At 34.9% G+C, this 23,918-nt stretch overlaps 1 protein-coding gene across 2 annotated transcripts in view; it reads left to right on the forward strand.

Moving 5' to 3' along the window:
• LOC136029318 (uncharacterized) overlaps nucleotides 1–23,918 on the forward strand; it is an 83,383-nt gene that overhangs the window by 24,298 nt on the left and 35,167 nt on the right. The window contains exons 2-3 of one of the 2 annotated variants that reach the window (XM_065707585.1): nucleotides 15,426–15,470; nucleotides 18,841–18,921. In XM_065707585.1, coding sequence (XP_065563657.1) covers nucleotides 15,426–15,470; nucleotides 18,841–18,921 — 126 coding nt within the window. The remainder of the gene's footprint in view (nucleotides 1–15,425; nucleotides 15,471–18,840; nucleotides 18,922–23,918) is intronic. The other variant, XM_065707586.1, reaches the window with a different exon arrangement.

The following is a 23,918-nucleotide window of genomic DNA, read 5'->3' on the forward strand; positions in this document are numbered from 1 at the left end:
TTAAATAACCGAAAAATTGGAGGGCAACTAGGCCTCCTTCTCCACCCCTTATTTCTCAAAATCGTCTGATCAAAACTAAGAGAAATCCATTTAGCCAAAAAAAAGAATTAATATACAAATTTCATTTTAATAATTTATGTGCGGAGAGCCAAAACCAAACATGCATTAATTCAAAAACGTTCAGAAATTAAATAAAAAAAATATCTTTTTAGCTGAAAGTAAGGAGCAACATTAAAACTTAAAACGAACAGAAATTACTCAGTATATGAAATGAGTTGTCCCCTCCGCAATCCCTCGCTCTTTACGCTAAAGTTTGACTCTTTGCTACAATTCTACTTTTTAAAACAATTAAAAGCTTTAGCGTAAAGAGCGAGGGATTGCGGAGGGGACAACTCATTTCATATACGGAGTAATTTCTGTTCGTTTTAAGTTTTAATGTCGCTCCTTACTTTCAGCTAAAAAAAAATTGTTTTTTTTTATTTAATTCTAATAAAAGACGAGACGCTTGTAATATCTATGGCGATTTGTCCAAGAGATCAAATATTTTCAAATTGAAATTCAGTTCGCTTCTTTTTAGTTATAAAGGTTGAATTTGTCAGATTTGAAACATTATTCGTCAGGTATTTTGCTTTTTATTATTGCTGTATTTCGGCGTCGATTTATTTAAGGTAGTGTATTTTTAATACTGTTATTGACTATTGACTTACACTGTTCAAGGACGTCGAAGTGGTGCAATATAATTTTACGGGAACGAAAGCACGAGTCCCAATAAAAGATTGTTCAATTTTTGGCACAATCACATATTAATAATATTTTACCAGTTAATGAATTATTCTTGATTTTTAAATGTTACTTGCGTTATAAAAAGGAAAAGTGGGTTTCTCACTTTCGCTAATTTTCTGTTTTTGATATCCGCTCTTCGGGGGGTTAGAGAACTGATAGTAATCAAGAAAAATGGAAAGTTCTTCAAATCAGAGGGGTGAGAAGGGAAAAAACCGAAAACGTAAGAATAGATGTGACAAAAGAGATAAAACGAAGCTTATTTAGAGTAAAATGGACAGGAATTGTACTAATAATGTTTGAATCGGCGAAATTGAAGAAGAGTTATTTAGCAGCTTTTCCACGGCTCTATTCAGCAATGATGATAACCTCATATAGTTCATCCATGCACAATGGAAATGTACATGTATTCTTAAGATTTTAGATGGCCGAATAATAGATGAATTTTTGTTATAAAATCTACTGTATTTTCTTTTTGCTTTTTAGCATTTGAAGTAATTTACACAATTTAACCCCGTGAAACGGCAGCTACCTATTGAAAATGAAACCAGTATCACTCGGCTTATTCGTTTGTGTTCAGCATCATGCAGTATCGTTCAAATATGACAGGGGTGTAATAAAAGGGTTTTATTGCAGCCTACCCACTGTCCAATTTAGGTGTAAGGCCCATAAATCTATCTTTATTTTGAATGGCATAGCTTTTCGCATCCTTTGACAAATGGCTAATTTTCTTCCAAAACCCGGGTCTTGCTAGAATGGTCAGAGTGTGTATGTCTGTCTATCTGATCTTATGTGGATCCCTTGTATGGAAGAGCTGCCACGATGCTAAAATTTTAGGCATATTTTTTTTAACTTTATCTTTTCTATCACTATGTCAAATTGTATATTTTTATAATGTCAAATTGTAATTTTATTGTGTGTAAAAATAATGTTATGCCAGTTTCAATATTTACAACACACCAAAAAAAGTACAGGCTAGGTATTGATTTTATTTTAAAACTGACTTGTGGTGTTTTCCAATTTTGATAAGAGCACTAAAAACTAGTACTTATTGAAAACTAAGCTCGCTTGAATCTTGTTGGGAATTGTAATCACATACTGAAATTTATCGATATTATTTCTAAAGTGGAGGAAAGACTCTAAAGCAGCAATAGATCCTGACTTGATTACATCCCCTTCCCTTTACTTTACTGCACCCTTTCACCCTCTGCAGTCCTAGAAATAACGACCCAAAACTTCCTCTTCCTTCCAGTTATTAAAATGAAGTTATGAATCCAGTTCTACAAGTCGAGTATTTTTCGTTTCTGAATTTTGACGTTCTTGATTGTTTTGTTGTTTTATTGTTTAAAAATAGGTATTAAAATGTCAGAACAAAAAAGGTGTTGCTAGTGAAATCTTAAGAGAAGAGGTCTTGAGCTTTGAAATGTCTTACTTTTGAGTGGTTCTGGCTTGAAACTGCTTCCTTATAGTCAGCTAGAACATCGTGGAATAAATGAAGCCGTAGATGAGTTTTGTTAATTGCAGGCAATTCAGCGCCGCATTGGGGAGGATGAGAAAGGGTATTATAATTGATTGGAGATATTGTTAAGAGACGATGAATGCACCTGCGCTGCAGTACAAAAAGAATGTTTTTGCGCTATTTTAGTTTTTGTCTTTTTGTATTCAGTGACAACCTGACTAGTTTGTCTTTGAAGCAACATGGTGGCAAAAAATGTGCTAGATGCTCCCTTTTAGAAAAAAAATGTTCATAGAAAGGCCCAGGATAAGTGAATGTTATATCAATCTTAGTTAAATATCATCTGCAAGTCAAAAATGAATAATAACCATAATGAATCATCAGTGGGAATAATACCAACTATACCTACGCTGAAAGGAGAAGAGTGATGGTTTTCTATTACATTTTATTTAATATGTAAATATATAATATGTGATTAATTTTTTATTTAAAATATCTGAAACCTTTTATTGTATTGAAAACATATATATTAAACTGCATGACAATCTATTGCTATGTGAGTTAGTGACTTATTTATTTTTTCGTTCAGATACTTAAATTCCATTGATAAAAGAGCATTATATCATTGGAATGTTATTTCGTGGAATATTACTGGAAGGAGTATTTCATTTACTGGGTGACTCCTACTTGGGGAGCGCTACCATCCCCGTAGTCTGCTGATTTTGAGAATGGTTATCATAATTTTCATATAACTTGCCTTTTATTTATAAAAGGCAAACCTGGTGCCCCTCCCCCTAGATACAGCCGCGCTAAGCAGCTTATAGTGGACAAATATATTTAGAGTAAAGATTTTGATTCATAGCGGCAATATAAATGTACTCATTTGCAGTTAAAAAGGGATTTTGTTGAAGTGGACAATAAACTTTAGAGACAAGACATAAAACATTTTAGACTTTTAAGTCAGTTTAAGAAGTGTAGTCACTTTTTTTTGATTCGATCACGATAGCTTTTAGTGGTGAACTATGTTGCCACCCACAGACAAAAACTCGTATCACTTTGCAGAGAACTCGTATCTATCCTTTAAACGCCCAATATACAACACTGATATCAGTATGAGAAAAGAAACTGTGACTAAAGATTTTTTTGTTTTTGTTTAAGATTAGTCAGGCGGAAAGATCACGAGTGAGTTTTGGTTGACTTAATTTAAAAACGGGCTTTTCTGTGCTAAACTGGTACACGCAATTAATTCCAGGATCGAGTGAATTTATCATCCCTGACCAATTTCTGTCATTAAATTTCGAAAGCTAAATTTTCATGGCAAACGAAATTATCATGCCACCCATGACAGCTTGAAACACTGGATTTCTGGAGGTGCAATTCTCATTAGTCAAATTAAGCAGAAAGGTAGCGGTTAGGCCATGTAGGTAATTCGCAATTAAGATCGAATCATTTTAAACTCGGTTGTGGGGTGGTGGATTGTCAATTCTCATAACATATGGATGTAACTCGACGTTCCATATTATATTTTATTTTCCATAGTTAATCAACAAGGGAGGAATATGGGAAACATTAATATTTTTGGAAGAAATAGTGCCCCCTCGACCCGGGGTTTTATTAGAGTACGTCGTTCAGGAAGGGCAACATTTTCTTCAGTTTGCCCCATCCTTATGATTTTTTGGCTCTCGAATCCTTAGACTAATAAGAAGCCGTTAAAGATATTGAAAAAATACAAGTAGGCCTACAGTTCCTAAGTTTCGCTGAAAACTTGTGATACTGTTACTGCAAAATTGCCACCTCATCGTTTATGCCTTGATTGTTTGAACAAGTCTTGCCAAAAAACAAATCCTCTACTTTCTTAAAACTGTCTCGGCTAGGATTTTAGAAAAAAAAAGAAATTGACGATGAAAAAAAAACAACGAAATCATCTTATTAGTCTGTGTAAGAGGTGCTGCCGATGCCATCAATCCTATTCATAGCAATGGAGCCTTGTGTGACTTAAAGTCAAACCTTTTTACCGAAATCCTCTATTGTGTGAACTTTCGCTCTCAAAGTGTTGAGATACAAAAAAAGTTCAGCATTAGCGTAAGAGAAGGGAACTGAGAAAGCCTTTTAATGTAAGTTATCTCTGTTCATTCGAACTTTTAATGCAAATTTTGAATTTTAATTGGAAACAAGTTTTGTCTTATTTCCATCAATTTTTGATATTGTATATATTTTGTTGCGGACATGTCCTCTTCCCCCCCCTCCCGCTTGTTATATTAAAGTTCAACTGTTTGAATCATTGCTGCTTGAATGAAAGTGTCCATTTGGGTGTTTTTGCTTTACCAAAGGATTATGCGAAATATAAAAAGGGCGTGAAATCCAGCCTTAAATCCTGTAAGTCACGCTAAATCTATTTAGAAATGAGCTTCTGGCACCCTGCCCCTAAACCAAAATATCCATTCTTCCCCCCCCCTCCCCTCTTAATAGATGGTACTCAACCATACAATGAACATTAACTCAGTCATGTGATACTTAGTAATAATAATAATTATTTATAATTCAAGTATAAGTTTTTTGACGAATGTACCACTGCTCGACTGAAGGGCCTTTAGAACCGAGAGGTTGTATAGATAGCTTTATACTGGTTCTAAACCGATTGGCTATCTCATAATTTTAGTGGATGTTGGCATAATGACACGCTTATTACTTGGTCCATTATTTGTCAAAATCAAGAGTTTGACCATGTCGTGTCGTTTGGTTATATTATGATTTTTGATGACCAAGCTTTGCCTACGGTATTAATTGTTTCCTGATGTTTCAATTAGACAGACGACGCTCGGAAAATGTGTCTCAAACTAGGAAAATATACAATTAAAGTTACAATCCCAGGTGCTTGCCAGTATAATTAAAGACATTTGAGCTTGCCTTCTTCAACGTTTTTAATTACGCTTGCCAACTAATTTAAGTTTCCGATGTAACCGGTCAACATTGAAGGGCACGATACTCACCTGTTCCCTTCCTCATCCTCGAGGGTTTCAAGCGATTTGAGACGTAATGGGGCGTACGCCATATTTCACGGGTGTTAAAAGGGTTCTAGATAAATGATGGGGGACCAGATGGTGAACCGCCTCACACATTATCTCTTGAATTCTCAGCTGGATTTCACTTAAAGTCAAATTAGGTACAATTTTTTTTCCTCTTCCATCTTTAATGCTTCGCAATTTATTTCAGGTGTCCACTTGGAAATTCATATTTATCCTTAATTCTTTATAGCAATTTTAGCAAAATTGATTTGGTACATAAAATCGAATTTGTAAATTGAAGTTTAAGTAGGATGGTCCTAGGTACTTGTATGATATAGCGCCGACCACTTAAATTGTTCATCCATTGACGTAATGTAAACAGGTTTCTTTCGCTAGTTTCTTTCAGCTTAGCGTGAGACAAGACAAACACAAGTGACAGAATAGATGAGAAATATATAATTTGAGCTATGTGTTTGCACATTAGGGGGAGTATTAGGGGGGGGATTTAGGCAGTTTGGAATCAAAAAACAATTCTTACTTCATAATATGCAGTATAATTGTAGCTAACACATTTTGCATGGAGAATCACTATACCTTATCCCCTCCCACCACTAATGTACAAATATATAGCCCAAAATTGTTCGAAAGTATTATATTTTTATTATGCTTAGGTATATTTCATTATGAATAAACTAACTCCGCTTCTTGAGTGGTCGGTTCTATATCATACAAGTACCTGGTCCAGTTTGTTAATTGTGGCGGCAAGAGCAGATTTTAATTCTAGACTTATAAAAGATACTATATACTATTTTGGATAGTTTGAGAATGTTCAAACGGCCCGTTAATTCAACTGCTCTCAATGAAAAACGCCTAACTGTATGCCCAACTTTATTATATGATTATTTCTGACGCATATGTATAATTAAAAACAAACTATTTGCTGTGCAATCTGCCTGATTTCTGTAGACCCCCCCCCTCTTTCCCATCTACGTGAATATTTTCAGTAACTTCCATACAGTTTCTTAAATCCACTCAAGTTAGAAAAAAATAATAGCCTTTCCAGCTGGTGGTGTAAAGGGGAAAGATGGAGGTTGTAGGTGATGTGTATAGGGATGAGGAAAATTGGTGTTGATTCCTTGCTAAATATTGTACCGTGTTTCCCTGCATTTTGGTGGAGTTTACTTCTTTTGTTTAAAAAGTCTTCAAATTTTATTGTCTCCAAATAAATGTCCGTGGCCTTTTACTTCTTAGAGTTGCCAGTTTTACTAGTAGCTTAAGTTATTACTAGATGCACGAAAAATGGATACAGTAAATTGCATCCACTGGAATACGGAAATCCCATCCAGAAAAAGGCGTGTTACGGCTCTTAGTTTTCATACCATGGATGGTGATTTAGTGTGAGGAACTTGACTATGGAAAATATCCCGATTTCCTCGTCAAAAATGTTTACATGAGGTTTATTTGGAGTGGGGAGGGCAGAACTCATTTGGGGAAACCATCCTAGGTACAGTTTTGGCCCAAATTTGTATCTAGGGAAACCTTTTGGTGCATGGAATTGTTCTTTATTGGATACATATGGTTTATAAGCTTTAATTAAAAAAAATATATTTATCTAATGGTCTACAAAGAATCCCAAAGGAAAATACAAGTTTCATTGATATGTTAAAGACGGTAATAAATTGGTTTCATAATACCAGATATCCAACAGGAATCCTAAATGGACTGACAAAATTAAGCCTATTAAAATGAAACAAGAGGAAAAGTTAAGGCACCTTGATATGTGGATAATTACAGGAGCCAGAAACCCGGAATGAATTCTAATGAGTTGAATTTGGGGTGTTTTCCTGTCGGGTTTGCTTTTCAACAAGTTACTCTAATTGCCAGGTCTGGCTTTATTTTGTCATTTGTATGGTATTATGGCTGATCTTCCTTTTCATGTCATGGGTTTCTGGCAATCTTACAAACCTTCTAATTAAATGTCAACCGCCTATAAGGGGCTGCAGTTGTATATTTTAATACACTTAAGTATAATCTATCGTATTTCTTTTAGTTGTATGTCAGAAACTCCACTTTTCGGTTCAAAATCAAAATCTACCCTACAAAAACATGATTTGTGTTAGATGCATTATATAAGGCTATCTAACACTATTGGTTAATGATGCCAGGGAAATCGCCAAATTTCACTCCTTCGATTTATTGTTATTCAAAACATATTATATTAAAAATGCAAAATGTTAAAAAACTGCTGTCGAAGAAAGGCGTGTCTAGGATTTTTGTTCGGGGAGTGGGGGATACTTTTCGTTTTAAAAAAACCTCCCCCAAGGGGTTTAAACCTGGTACCCCCCCTCCTCCTGCGTATGGTCTTGGAATCGAGAGTCTTGTTTTATTTTGGGGGGGATCAGGTTCTGGGGGAAATTTTGGATCATTGTACATTCTATAGGGGATAAGTACACACAGATCCAACCATCGGAAGGGGGAGATCTTAGCGTTTCTGGTGGGCCGAAGCACGTAAAAAGTGTGTTTTTAAGGTGCACATTTTTTCAAATAAACAATAACTTGGAAATAATACGGAAATTTTCTCAAGACAGTGGAATTCAATTCAGTGAATATTTCGGCCATATGTCCAAGGGCTTTCTTTTTCAAAACACTATATACATATATATATATATATATATATATATATATATATATATATATATATATATATATATATATATATATATATATATATATATATATATATATATATATATATATATATATATATATATATATATATATATATATAAAATTTGAGTTTTAAAACTAAAAATGTTTAAAAAAAACTTTTAAAACAGCCCTAGCATTCTTACTTCAACGAATTTCAACCAGGACTGATAATTAAAATGATGTAACATGATAACGGCCATTGACATAGGGCCGGAATATTCACTGAATTGAATTCCACCATCTTGAGAAAATTTCCCTATTGTTTCTAACCTCTTGTTTGTTTGTTATGGAAAGGCAGTGTGGTCTTCGTCGCTATTTAAATTTTTTCAAGGTCATCTTTAGTCTATGTTACTGGGATTCTCCTATCTCTCCTCCTGTGTGCAGGTATGCCAAACGATCATCCTTAATCAACACAAAGTGTATGTTTTTCAACGTTTTTAACTTTGTTGCACCCTGAATATGTGGTTAATGGAAATATCAAAACCTTTTGATGTCTCTTGTTCGATTTATCCAGATTAAGAACTCAGTGTGCCCTCCTATAACGTACACAATTTAGAGGGGATAATGGGGAGTATCTGTTAACCTTTTTTTTAAAGAACATTTTTGGAAACCTAGAGGGGGGGGGTAATTTTCTTTTTTCTTTTTTTGCTCAAGAAAAATGTTCGAAGAAGGTATTTTTTGACACTTGGGGGTGGAAGTAAAATCTACTGTCCCCTATTGGTGCCCTGAGTTCAAACTGCAAGTGCTGAAGAGTTTACTTTGATAATTGAACACGTTTTGATTACGAGGGATATCTGGTATGGTATTACCACTTCCAGATAAGGTATCTCTTATTCGTAGACTTGTGAAAAAAGGTATTTAAAAACTGATATTAGGTATTTAAAAGCTGCATGCAGGAAATTTGAAAGTATTCAGAACAGAAATCTAGTTGAGTTCAGAATAGGCCTACTGTCTAGGAGAATAAAATACAAGTAATGTGACACAATGCTTCGCTACTAATAAATACAAACTGTTCATCAATAAAAACAAACGGAAGAATTTTTGTGTTAGAAGAAGGATCAATTGTACTGTAAGCACTAATAGTCAATTGAATGATGCGAGTGAAGGGGATTAAGGGAGACGATATTCCTCCTGAGAATTTTCTTCGTAAGTTATAATGTCCCTTTCCACGTGTAGGCTATATTTTAAAAAAGACTTGCAATTTTGACTAGCTTTCGAAGAAAAGATAAGCGATATTAAAACCCCAATCGAGCAAAATAGTGTCACATAATAAAGTTAAAATTAAAACGAAGAGAAATTACAATGAACAAAAATTAAATAAAAAATGACTTTCGAAGTGATGAACATCTACCATCTGATGGTTTTAACCTTAAAATGCACATTAAAACTTTCAGTTTATGATCGAATGATTTCCCCTTCTAAGTGGCTAAATCGGGCTATGATCCAAAGCTTCTATCACCGTTCGTTCTATATGAAGTGACAAAAAAAACTAATACATAATTATAAAACTATAATTATAATTAATATATAAATAATAAACTATGTAATATAATATAATAATTATTATATATAATATAATATATAATATTAAATATTAAACTATAATTTATGTATATATATATATATATATATATATATATATATATATATATATATATATATATATATATATATATATATATATATTTATATATATATATATATATATATATATATATATGTATCTATATATATAAAAATAAGTTGTCTGTCTGTGGATGTGTGGATGGATGTGTGGATGGATGTGTCAGGTGACGTCATGTTTCGGCTGACGTCATGAAATTAGTTGCCGTCATTTTTGCTTTGAAGGTGACGTCATTCAAGTTATATAAGACATATGTTCGCCGTCATGTTTCGGCTGACGTCATGAAATTAGCTGCCATCATTTTTGCTTTGAAGGCATCATTTTTGCTTTGAAGGCGTGACGTCATTCAAGTTATATAAGACGGATGTTCGTGTAGAATTCTATTAATGCTTAAGTTTATAATGACTGATGAAGATGCTCAAAGAGTCTATGCCAGAAAACTTGCTGGTGATAGAGAAAGTCAGAAAAGAAAGCGTGCCGAGGAACTACCAGAGCAACGCGAAAGCAGACTTGCTGCTAAAAGAGAAAGTGAAAAAAGAAAGCATGCCGAGGAACTACCAGAGCAACGCAGAAGCAGACTTGCTGCTAAAAGAGAATGTGAAAAAAGAAAGCATGCCGAGGAACTACCAGAGCAACGCAGAAGCAGACTTGCTGCTAAAAGAGAATGTGAAAAAAGAAAGCATGCCGAGGAACTACCAGAGCAACGCGAAAGCAGACTTGCTGCTAAAAGAGAAAGTGAAAAAAGAAAGCATGCCGAGGAACTACCAGAGCAACGCAGAAGCAGACTTGCTGCTAAAAGAGAATGTGAAAAAAGAAAGCATGCCGAGGAACTACCAGAGCAACGCAGAAGCAGACTTGCTGCTAAAAGAGAATGTGAAAAAAGAAAGCATGCCGAGGAACTACCAGAGCAACGCGAAAGCAGACTTGCTGCTAAAAGAGAAAGTGAAAAAAGAAAGCATGCCGAGGAACTACCAGAGCAACGCAGAAGCAGACTTGCTGCTAAAACAGAATGTGAAAAAAGAAGGCGGGCCGAGGAATTACAAGAACAGCAAGAAATCAGGCTTGCTGCTGATAGAGAAAGTAAGAAAAGAAAGCGTGCCGAGGAATCAAAAGACCAGCAGGAAATCAGGCTTGCTGCTGATAGAGAAAGTAAGAAAAGAAAGCGTGCCGAGGAATCAGAGCAATCTGAAAGTTATCGCCTGGCATTCAGGTACAACCCAGTCGATGATTATAGCTTGAGTAGCTGTGTTCAAATCGGGACAATGTCCAAAATTTGTCCCTATTGCAAGGCCTTGAAATTCAATGGTGAAACAATGGGAATGTGTTGCGCCTCAGGAAAAGTTAAACTTCCTCTATTGGCTGCACCACCAGAGCCATTGAAGACTTTCCTTACTGGAACTACGTCAGAATCTAAGCGTTTTTTGTCAAAAATCAGACAATACAACTCATGTTTCCAAATGACGTCGTTTGGAGCCCAAATCGAAAATCCAGATCAATTTATGTCTACTTTTAAAGTAAAAGGGCAAATTTATCATAAAGCAGGGTCCCTTCTACCATTATTAGGCGAGAATCATAAATTTTTACAATTGTACTTCATCAGTGATAGAAATTCTGAATTGAATGCACGTTGCGAAATTTCTCCCAACGTTGAAAGGACAATCGTTTCCCAATTGCAACATCTTTTCCACGAAAATAATAATTTAGTGCGTCTGTTCAAAACAGCCATCGATTTGATGCCTACTGATACTCATAAAATTGTTATTTCCGCTGACAAAACGCCTCCTGGCCAACATGTGCGTAGATACAATGCTCCGACTATCGACGAAGTGGCAATCGTTATGGTCGGTGATCAGTTTTTACCTCGAGATATTATTCTACATAAGCGAAACGCCCAGTTGTTAAGAATTGCTGAAACTCATCGATGCTACGATGCCCTACAATATCCTATCATTTTTTGGGATGGAGCCGACGGCTATCACTTTAATATTAAATTGATGAATCCAGCCACTAACAAAGAAATGAATAAGAAATGCAGTGCAATGCATTATTATTCCTATAGACTAATGATTCGGCAGGATGAAGAAAATTATATTTTAAAATGCCGTGAATTGTTTCACCAATTTGTCGTGGATATGTATGCAAAAATTGAATCAGAACGTTTGCTATATATCCGCCTGAATCAGACCAAGCTCCGCTCTGAACAATACATTCATTTGCGAGATGCAGTTATAAATGACGGTAATACCACAAACGTTGGAAGATTAACAATTTTACCTTCGTCATATGCTGGCAGTCCACGTCATATGCATGAATATGCTCAAGATGCTATTGCGTATGTTCGTCTCTATGGTCGTCCAGATTTATTTATTACATTTACATGTAATCAATCTTGGGACGAGATACTGCAGCTTTTACTTCAAGGACAATCGGCGGTTCATAGGCATGACATTACGGCACGTGTCTTCCGGCAAAAGTTGAAATCACTGATAAACTACCTTGTAAAACATGAAGTGTTTGGGTCAGTGCGATGCTGGATGTACTCAGTGGAATGGCAAAAACGAGGTTTGCCACACGCACATATACTAATCTGGCTACATAAAAAAATTACTTCAAACGAAATTGATGATGTGATTTCCGCTGAAATACCTGATAAAAATGTCGATAAGGGGTTACATGATATTATTGTAAAAAATATGATACATGGACCTTGCGGTGCACTGAACGAAAATTCACCATGCATGGCCAAAGGAAGGTGCACAAAGCAATATCCTCGACTTTTAGTACCCACAACAATTACTGGCAATGATGGTTACCCACAATATAGAAGAAGATCTACTGAAGATGGCGGTAAAACAGCAATAATAAAGAAGCGTAACGGTACCACCATCGAAGTAGATAACCAGTGGGTTGTTCCATATTCCCCTTTATTATCCAAAACATTTAATGCACATATAAACGTTGAATACTGTAACTCCGTAAAGGCAATAAAATATATATGTAAATACGTCAACAAAGGCAGTGACATGGCAGTTTTTGGCTTGCAGTCCGAAATCAAAGATTTCGATGAAATCGTAGAATATCAGGCTGGAAGATACATAAGCAGTAATGAAGCTGTTTGGCGAATTCTTTCATTTCCGATACATGAACGTAGTCCAGCTGTTGTTCACTTAGCGGTACATTTACAGAATGGTCAACGTGTTTATTTCACGGAAACCAACGTGCAACAAAGAGTCCTGAATCCACCGGATACAACATTAACAGCTTTTTTTTCGCTTTGCAAAAATGATTCTTTTGCGAAAAAACTGCTGTATACTGAAGTGCCTTCGTATTACACGTGGAATACTAAAAATAAAGTATTTGAACGTCGAAAACAGGGTAAGTCAGTCGACGGCCAACCTACCATCTTCAAAGATACCACGATAGGAAGACTCTACACCGTTCACCCCAATCAACATGAATGCTTCTTTCTACGCCTGCTTTTGGTGAATGTACCCGGTCCGACATCCTTTGAGTATTTGAGGACTGTAAATGGTACTATACATGACACTTACCGTAGTGCATGCCAAGCTCTGAATTTATTGGAGAATGACCAACACTGGGATAACTGCATCAATGACGCGTGCGAAACGTCAACCCCAAGTCAAATTCGTGCATTGTTTGGCATCATTTTAACAACTTGCTCTCCATCAGCTCCTACAGAGTTATGGGAAAAATATAAGTCAAAAATGTCCGAAGATATACTTCATCGAAAACAGTTAGAGACGTCAGACATGACTTTTGATTTTACACCAGAAATTTATAACTACACTTTAGTTGTTATAGAAGATATTTGCATAAGTATGGCAAACAAACCTCTTCAGGGTTTGGGAATGCCTTCACCTAACCGTATCGCTGCTGTTTCGACATGTGTAGAATTGGATCGTGAACAAAGTTACAGTACGAGTGATCTATTGTCGTATGTACAAAATAACATTTCCAAGTTAACGTCGGAACAAAAAGACATTTGAAAAATTCTAATTTATGGGCACACGTAAAAACATTCAAATTAACTACAAATATGCGTGTCCGATTGCAAAACGATGACTCTGGTCAAACATTTTCAGATCAATTGCTAGCAATGGGAAACGGAAAGCTCCCAGTAGACTCAATTTCAGGACGTATACAACTACCTGCTGATTTCTGTAATTTAGTGACGTCCAAAAATGAATTGATTGAAAATATATTTCCGAATATTCTAAAAAATTATAAAAATAATAAATGGCTAAGTGAAAGAGCGATTCTCGCACCCAAGAATATAGACGTCCACGAAATCAACAATATTGTTTTGACCAAGATTCAAGACCAGGCAGTCCTTTACAAGTCAGTCGACACAGTTTTGGAACCAAATGAAGCGGTTAATTATCCATCTGAATTTTTAAATTCCATAGATCTTTCAGGGTTTCCACCACACGTGCTACAACTAAAAATAGGCGTACCAATAATATTGTTACGTAACATAAACCCACCAAAGCTTTGCAATGGCACTCGACTTGCCGTAAAAAAAACAATGGAAAACCTAATAGAGGCCACAATCCTGACAGGGCCTTTTGAGGGTGAGGCTGTTCTTATTCCTCGCATTCCCATGATTCCAACAGATCTGCCTTTTCAATTTAAAAGATTGCAATTCCCAATTCGATTAGCATTTGCAATCACCATTAACAAAGCTCAAGGTCAATCATTAGAAAAATGTGGTATTGATCTTAATACTGATTGTTTTTCCCATGGACAATTGTACGTTGCATGTTCGAGGGTCGGTAAACCTGACAATCTATTTATATGCAGCGAGAATTGGACAGCGAAGAATGTTGTATATTCTCAAGTTTTACGAAGTTAGTTGTATTTCGGAACAGACTGTTGTATATTCACAAGTTTTACGTAGTTAATTTGTATTGTATCTATCTATCTATCTATCTATATAAAAACGAGTTGTGTGTATGCATGTTTGTTTGTTTGTAAAAAGAACGTTTGCATATGACGTCATTATTAGTACATACGGCTTTGTATATGGACAGACAATGGGAAAGCCAAGAATGTTGTATATTCGCAATTTTTACGTAGTTTGAAACACATATATAAATCTATCTATATTCACAGGTGGGACACAGGGACACAACTACAATGGCGCGTAACTAATATGGCGCGTAACTAATATGGCGCGTAACGACTTACGCGCGCGGGGGGGCTTGGGGGGGGCGCGAAGCGCCCCCACCAACTAGGTGTTGGGGTGGCGCGAAGCGCCACCCCAACAGCTAGTATATATATATATATATATATATATATATATATACACATATATATATATATATATATATATATATATATATATATATATATATATATATATACATATATATATATATATATATATATATATATATATATATATATATATATATATATATATATATATATATATATAAATATATATATATATATATATATATATATATATATATATATATATATATATATATATATATATATATATATATATATATATATATATATATATTCAAGCAATCCAATAACACTTTCACAGTAAAAATAACCAGTTTAATTTGTTTATTCATTTGATTTACCTACTTTTGTAATAAAGGTCTTCGTTGTTGAACAAATCTGCTTAATTGTATGAAGCTATTCACTTTTATGGTTTTGAACTTTTTGTCTTAATTTTAGAAAAATAAAATCCTCTGTTATTGTCGGCTCTCTTAATTAAGGCACCATTATTGCAAAGTTTTTGCTAATTTTTCACCTTTTTGGTATTATTAGAGGAACAGACCTCACCGACTTTAATTTATGATAATTTTTATAGGCACCTTGGCAGACAGATTGCAAAAACAGGCTCGCATGCAAACAGGTCAGTAAGCCTTTATTTTTTTCCTCCTTCGGGCTGGGGGAAATCTACCAAGCAAATTGGAAATTTAGTTTCAGAGGGGGGGGGGTAGTGGCATTGACCAGCCATCTATGGAAAGATTATTGCCTTTTCTCAAGGTTACCAATGAGAAAAATGTCAAATGTTTATTATTTGGCTATCAATATGTATTGTACGTTCATAGGTAGACTGAGTAAAAAATTGGGAGGGCTCATGGGGTTTCTCGCAGGATTCTGATATGTGAAAGACTTTTCTTTTAAAGCTGAACCTCATTTAGAGGCCAATTTCCTTTATTGAATTTCAGACATTATCGTTTTTCAAATTCTGCTTACATTTAATATACATTATTTTAATGTCTGCGTACAAAAGGGACTCCCTTCCCCAAGGGAGAGCAGCTTGGTAGTTCCTCTCCCCTGAAAAAAAAAATGTAAAAAGCGATTTGAAAATATGTTGTTTCTTTTTCCTAATACTGACCCATCACTCACGAAAAAATCCTCTAATCCCCCCTCCTAAGGTGAAAACCATTTGGAGTTTTGTTGGCTATATTTTGTTGTTGTTTTTTCTCCTCTGTTACTTATTGTGTCATATTTGTTATGAAAGGTAAGTCCCGAGGATTGTTTAATATATGTGGCAATAAGACAGTAAGACTAGGAGAAATAAAGTTCTCGTCCAGTGCGATTGAAATTTGTGCCCAAATGGTGTGAAACTTCAAACTTTTGATTTTCTCGTTCGGAAAAAATATAGCAGAGTGGCTTTTTACCAGCTTGGGAGGTTGTCCTGCTAGAAATGAACTACCAAGAATGAATATCTTGTCCAAATTTGGTAATCTATAGAGGTTGCACATACCTTCCTAATGATTACTTGAAAGAGGAAACGTTTAGGAATGAGTAGGGGAAAACAACTGATCGATTCTGCATATATTTGGAACTGTCTCCTTCGAAGGATTTTTCTATTAAAGCCATCTATGAATTTATTTTAATGAAGGCTAAACAGATGCGTAAAACCTAGTGATTAAGCTGGGTAAAGATCTTGTGACGCATTGGGTACTTCATTAGACAAAAATGTGTTTTAATTCAGTGTTTCATGGAATTGTTTGAATTGTTCACAAAATCGTTTGCAAAAGTAAATTATATTATAAACATTGTGAAAAAAATTTCCTTTGTGGGCCCGGTAAAAGTGTCATTCGTTCCATTGTTGGAAATGTTTTCCGTAAATTAAATTTGATTCTAGCTTGAATTTGGGCTCCTGGCCACAAATGTATTTCTTAGCCAGAACAGCCTTTATGTCCACTGATATATTAAAAGAAATTGGGCCCGACAGTTTCGACTTTTACCGACTTTTAATAGCCAGAAACAGTATCTTCTGTTGACGGCAGTTTTAAAGATTGTTTGAGGTTGCCTCGAAAACAGTTTATCTGAAAAATGAAAGATTTCGACCACCAGGCCTCATCTTAGACAGAAAGAAACATTTTGAGTGTTTTTGATGTTTGTTTGTGTGTGTGTCTTTTTTTGGTAAATGTAATAAAGTAATTAACCCCTTAATGACGTCTTGTCGGGCATCAGAGTTAAAGGCAAAAATACGAAATGAGGCTTTTTTATGCCAATCCTGCGAAATATGGACCCTTAATAATTTTATAGTAATGACCTTTTGCTTAGTTTGATTTGACAAAATTTGGATTAGTAATAAATCCTACCAGTTGGGTAATTCTTCATAAGTTGCAAATATTATCAACTATCTATACACCTTGCAATACTGCCCCGATAGCAATGGAGTCAGTGGGTGTGGCACATGCTCGACTCTATATTGTTCACCCCTCCCCTCCCAGTTAAAAAATCGCCTTGCTTGAGGGTATTTACATTAGTTTTTTTTTATTGAAAAAAAGACAAATTCTCTCCCCTCCACTCTTTTGGAAAATACATTTTGTTCCCTTTTCCTTCTCCCCTAAATTATCGTGAATTGACGCCACAGCCTCGTAACGTAGAAACCCCTCTCCGAAGAACACATTTTTATTAGAAATAACGGGAAGATTTTTCTAATCAGCATCAAAGTGTTAATGCTGTGAAACGCTTCTATTAACATTGCTGAGTTTCGACATGATTTATTTGTTGTTCTTTTTAGAAATGATTTCTCGCATCGAAACGACCTCAAAATGGCACCAAATCCAATATACATTTCACTATAACTCGTCAGTGTATAACCCGTCACAATAACTCGTCAGTATCTCCTACTCATTCTGCTTTAAAGAAATTAAAGTTAAAATTTTAAATAGTGATAAAAAGTGAGGGTAAATGAATATCCAAAATTCTTTCGTTTTTCTTAGTATGAATATAGGATGTTATTAAATGATTCTAGGGGTTTGTTATCAGTAAGAGACGGATTTGTTTACTAAAAATTATCACAAGGTTATTCTGCTTTGAAGCCACGTTTTCGAAAGGAGACTTGCAACATTAGACTATGATCAGCAAGATTAATCTAAATTTAGAAATGTCCTTTGTACTTTGCAAATGTTGACTTGACAATGGAACCTGCGGTTAGAAGACAGGTGACATCGAGGATCACATCGAATCGTAAACGAAAATGACACAACGAAACATGTGGTTAAAAGAGAATCAACAGCGAGAATCACAACGCATCACAAACAAAAATGATTTAGAACAAAATCTGCAGTTAGAAGACAAGCGACAGCGAGGATCACAACGAATCATATACGAATATGTTGCATAATAAAATTTACGGTTTAGAAGACAAATCAGAGCAAGATACTGTTCTCTAAAAGTAAAAAATAGAATAGTTTTTTATGTGTTTAATAAAAATATATCGGTTTGAAATACCTTCTTTTTTATAATTTACATAGAACCTAATTCGTTTTTAAATTGCAAACAATCTACTTCCGTGTGTTTTAGATACTGATTTATTTCCTTTTCTCATTATCTTATTTGATTTTTTTGTGGTTTCGCTGACTCGGCGTAAAAAAAAACAATTTTTGTTTCGCTAGAAAGCCGTAAATACATTGACGAGTTATATCAATATGTATATTCGATTTAGTTCATTTTTGAGATCGTTTCGACACGAAAAAAAATATTTCTAAAAAAATGTATCACATTAAGACTAAGTCGGGTAAGTTAAAATAGCAACTTTTGTTCATCAAAATCGTTTCACGACATCAAAACTTTGATTAAAAAAAAAATAATAATGCGTTGGATGGAAAAACCTTATTTTATAGTGCAGGTCCAGATGGATCTTAATGTATTGTGCATTGCAGCCTACCTGCTTCTATTTCTGTTATATGATGATTTATTTCCTTTTCTCATTGATTTTTGTTTGTTCAATTTTAATTTTTTTTTTTTTTTTTTAGTGTGCAAGCTATTGCCATCTACTGAAAAAGAAGTCCCAAGCAAAACGAAAATTACTTTGCGATAACGATTCATATCGCTGTGTGAGTGTTTTTTCTTCTTGGTTTTAATGAGTTTATGCTGACTATAATTACTGATTTGAACTCCGTGCTTTCATCGTATTTTATTTTCAGTCATTTTCTACTTCTTAATTTTACTCTTTAGCAGCGGCGTCGTTGAGAGAGGGGGGGGGTTTCTCCAATAATTTGGGAAATAAATATAATTGATTAAGTAGATTTAAAACTGTTGCTCGTTTATGAGCAGATAATTTTTCTTTTATTAATCTGCTCGTTATTAACATAAGGAAAACGAGAAAAATAAGGGTCCATTGCACTTCATAATAGGTTTCACATTAATACTTTTCCAAACATACTGCATTTTACATCAAGTAAAAATGTGAGCCTAGTCGATAGAAAAATCGAAAAATATTCTGTGATTCCTGTTGCGCCAGATTTGCTCAGGTCACTTTTTTCTCCTGATATTTAAGGTGCTTTTACTTCCTAAATTCTATCAGTTCAAGGGTAGATTCTTTTGTTTTAAACTTTCAAAAGTGGGCTTCAATACACCTTCTACATCTGCAAATAGGACAGAAATGGAATCATTGAATAATAAGAGGGTAGATATGCAGCGAATATAATTTCCTGAATGAAAAAAAAATCATTGAAAAAGAAATTAAGTGATTTTTATAAGTTAAATAAAAAAAGTTTTTTCGACTGAAAGTAAGGAGCAACATTAAAACTTAAAACGAACAGAAATTATTACGTATATGAGGGGAATCGCCCCCTCGTCAATCCCTCGCTCTTTACGCTAAAGTTCGAATTTTTATTCCAATTCTTTAAAAATGACCCCTGAATCACGAAGCCCGTTTAATTAGAATAATTTTGAAATTGCTAAAAAAAAAATAACGTAAAGAGCGAGGTATTGACGAGGGGGCGAACCCCCTCATATACGTAATAATTTTTGTTTGTTTGACGTTTTAATGTTGATCCTTACTTTCAGTTGAAAAAAATGTTGTTTTTTTATTCAATTTCTGATCGTTTTTAAATAATACTGGGAAATCCGGTGCCCCCTCCATAGAAAAATTATCTTCCGCAATGAAAAATTCCGAAATGGAGAGATCCTCCCACGTAACCCCTCCACCGACCCCCTCCCCCACGAAAAATCCCTCTGAAAACATATGTATACTTCCCAAAAACCCAAATGAATGAATGACTGTATTTAAAGCCATTTTTCAGGCCGTATACATACATATATAACAACAAACAAACTAAATTATGTAACAATCGACTTTCGAATAACAAGACCCTTCCGGACAAAATTTGCCACTGCTACTATATTTATTTTCGACGTCGACTTCAAAGTTCCAAGAAGGGGCTCACGACTATCCACCCTAAGAAAGCTCCCTCTTAGCTCATTTAGCCCCTGACACCTGAAAAAAAAATGGTCTAGCCCATCAAGATCACCGCAAATTGGACAAGTATACCACATTTCCGGGTGACACCTATTTTTCCAAATACTGTGAAGAGGGAGACAGTTTGCTCGCACCTGCATCCAAGACCTCAGGGATTCTTTGGGAATCCCTAATTTAAAATATAACTCTTCACCATAATTTTCTTTCACCTTATAGTAAGAACTTAAGCTTTCCGACTGGCTAAGGTCATTCCACCATTTCTGAATTTCTTGGTCTTCCAGCCTTATTTGGATCTCTGACAGAAAGGCTTTTTGATCTGAGATTGGGCCCTCTCCTCTATTCCATGCGTACGATAGACCTGTGCTGTCCAGTAGTTTTTTGACATGGAAGGGCCATGGCGATTTTTGTCCCAGAGTAAGTAATTCATCATACGCTGCTCTGATGAGTCTTGAGGAGGGACATTGCAGTATTTTCAGCCAAAACTTAATTAATTGGATCTGTCTATGTTTTCTCATTGAGAAAAGTCCCAAATCTCCCTTGATGAAAAGTGTGTGAGTTGTGGCGTGCAGACCTAGCATTCGTTTATAATATTGTAGCTGTAGAGTTTCTAATGAATTTGCCACTTCTAGGCCCCATACTTCCCCTCCATATTGGAGGATTGGCCTTATTTTTGAGTCGAACACGTTTTTGTGCATCTTTAAGTCACCTATTCCCGTCAAATTACTGTTTCTGAACAGCGTTGCCATTGCTGCTTTTCCTCGATTTGCCATCTTCGAATTATATGCAAACAATGGGCAAGGTTCATAACTTGCAGCCCTTCCTCCGGGGACTGTGGGGGATCAAGTCATCCTCAACGACATAGTTATTAGATTTTTGAACAAAACGGCTATCTCAAAATTTTTATGGTGACTTTGGGGGGGGGGAATGAGCGTGGGAGGGGGCCTATCTGCCCTCCAATTTTCAGTCACTTAAAAGACACTAGACCTTTTAATTCCAGGTGACTTATCCTGTATCTTCACTTACACAGCGCTATTGTCCTGCCTATGATTTTTGTTTCTGTTTTTTCGTGGCCCGCTGATGTCAATACTATTTATTAATATAAATCAGCCAACCCACAACAAATCAATTTAAATAAAAAATCAAAAATAATTTTTCAATAAATCACGTGTAATAAAAGTTTAGTACAACAAATTAAACCTTACAGAGTCAAAATCCATTCAAAATTACAAGCAAATGAATAGCATAATACCTGGTGCTATTACAATAGAGTATGGTTCAGTTATGAGATTGAACACCCTGTGCTCGGCGTGGGGTTTGGGGAAAGTGAAGGTGGGATACGTACTGCGGCATTAATGTGAATCTGGCTGAAAACAGCTGAGTGTATACGACATTCACCTTCGCCCACCCGAAAGCTTGTTTACGCTATACTGCTGCCCTCTGCAGCAGCTCAACTTTAGTAAAAACCAAGGACTTGTATTTGTTATTGTTTAATTAGTGTTTATTGCTTGTTATGTATTGCGCAGTGTTTTTAAATCCACCGAGTTGGGTGTTTGTTAAATTGTAACTTTGCTTCACTACCGCTTGAATAGCACCTACTCCGAAACCAGACCCTCTTGCCCCCCCCCCATTAAAATACTCTTTTTCACCCCTGTTCTTTAGAGAATGACTTACTAAGAACGAATTGAGGACTTTCAGAACGAATCAGTCATTTTAAATCATACATTGTGATTGAATTTCAATTATTTTCCGCTTTTTTACTTTTATGCCTTTTAGATTACAAACTAGTGATAAAAAAAAGAAAAAAACTATGTCCTGTAATATTTTCTATTTCCTGTTCAAAACCTTTTTAGCGCCTTTTTGTCGGTACAAATCAGTTTCCAAATTGAATTGATTATATGCGAAAGCGTTTTAAAAGAATAGTTTATTTCCTATATGAAACAGTTTTATGACTGAAAATTCTTTATTATCCGTACAGTAAGGTTTATTTACTTAAATATGAAAGGCTTTCATTTGATTTTTGTCAGTTCGGTGTAGGACGTAAAATTTACTGAAATTCAGTAGACATTTTATCGCTTTTAACGTGAAAATGGTCGGATAATTTTTCTTCATTTTTCCCGCAAAAAAAAAGAGAAATAATCCGCAAAAAAAGAGAAATAATATTTAAGGATTGATATCATTTCGAATTTGAATTGACGCTTCCCGATGTTTGTCAAAAAGAAATATATTGACGCTTGGATGACTTTGAATGTGTGATTAAATAAAAAAACAAGTTTTTTTTAACTGAAAGTAAAGAGTGACATTAAAACTTAAAACGAACAGAAATTACTCCGTATATGAAAGGGGCTTTTCCTCCTCAACGCCCCGCTCTTTACGTTACAAGTTTGACTCTTTCTCTTAACTCTACTTTTTAAAACAGTAAAAAACTTATATATTTAAAATTCAGCATTAAGTGTGATTTTTTTTATGTAACTATTGGTACCAAAATTCCATTTTTTAGAGTTTTGGTTACTATTGAGCCGGGTCGCTCCTTACTACAGTTCGTTTCCACGAACTGTTTGAAAGCCGGGAAAACGGTCCTACATGAGTCTGCCAAATATAATGAGATAAAAATGGTTCCCTCTATATGTTTTGATTTTAGAAACCTGCCATGCACCTTGAACTTTTATTTGACGGTGGCGGCCTGTTTTTTTTTTTTTTTTTTTTTTTTTTTTTTTTTTTTTTTTTTTTTTTTTTTTTTTCATCTCGGCGAAATATTAAAACCAGGAACCACTTTGTATACAAGAAAAAACAGAAATCGTTCCTTTTACAGGGAGAAAATCAAATTGGCCAGATTTTTGCCTGCTTTCCCCAAAGGGCAATTTCGAAAAAGCAACATTTCCCTCTCAGGAAATTTCCAAATAATATGTCCGGAGAAAACATACTAACTGGGAGATAAACAGGCAAGACGAAGGAAATGACTAGTAATTGCTGAAATGTTTTGAAATATGAAAAGGTTTGCCCTCTAGTGCAGCAAAATAAACTGATGGTAGAGTCTAGAGATGACCTTTATGGTGTCCTCGTGCGTACTTCTCTAAGTAATTGTGTCGTTTAGATGAGAAAAACGATTTTTTATCGAATTATTTCTGTTGATTGGAATGACGAACGCTGAAAAAATCTAGAACATTTGTATTCTTCTCAAGCTTCTTACTATGAATTGAAAGCAATATATTTTTTTAAAGCTAGAAATAAATAGAGAGTGACTATATTGGATTAATTGTATCTACAAATTTTGAAAAATCTTTGTCGGCATTTTTGTGTCAAATCGGTCGTAAATTTTGTGCAGATGATAAGCTCACTTTTCTGATTTTTCACCAATAACTATTTGTGATGGGGGACGGTACCACCTTTTTTCACTCCTCTTTACGTCTCCTGCAACGAGAATTAATAGCGATTAATAACACCAGTCCAAAAAAGTAGGGTTTTGATGATAAAATCTTAAGTAATTTTTCGAGCCTATTTGAGTAATTCCGCATTGAATCTTTAAGCACTCTCGTCATATATAACCAAAGAAGTCATCTTTTCTTATATATATATATATATATATATATATATATATATATATATATATATATATATATATATATATATATA

The sequence above is a fragment of the Artemia franciscana genome, chromosome 7 (genome assembly GCF_032884065.1).
Source record: "Artemia franciscana chromosome 7, ASM3288406v1, whole genome shotgun sequence".
In the NCBI taxonomy this organism is placed as follows: Eukaryota; Metazoa; Arthropoda; class Branchiopoda; order Anostraca; family Artemiidae; genus Artemia; species Artemia franciscana.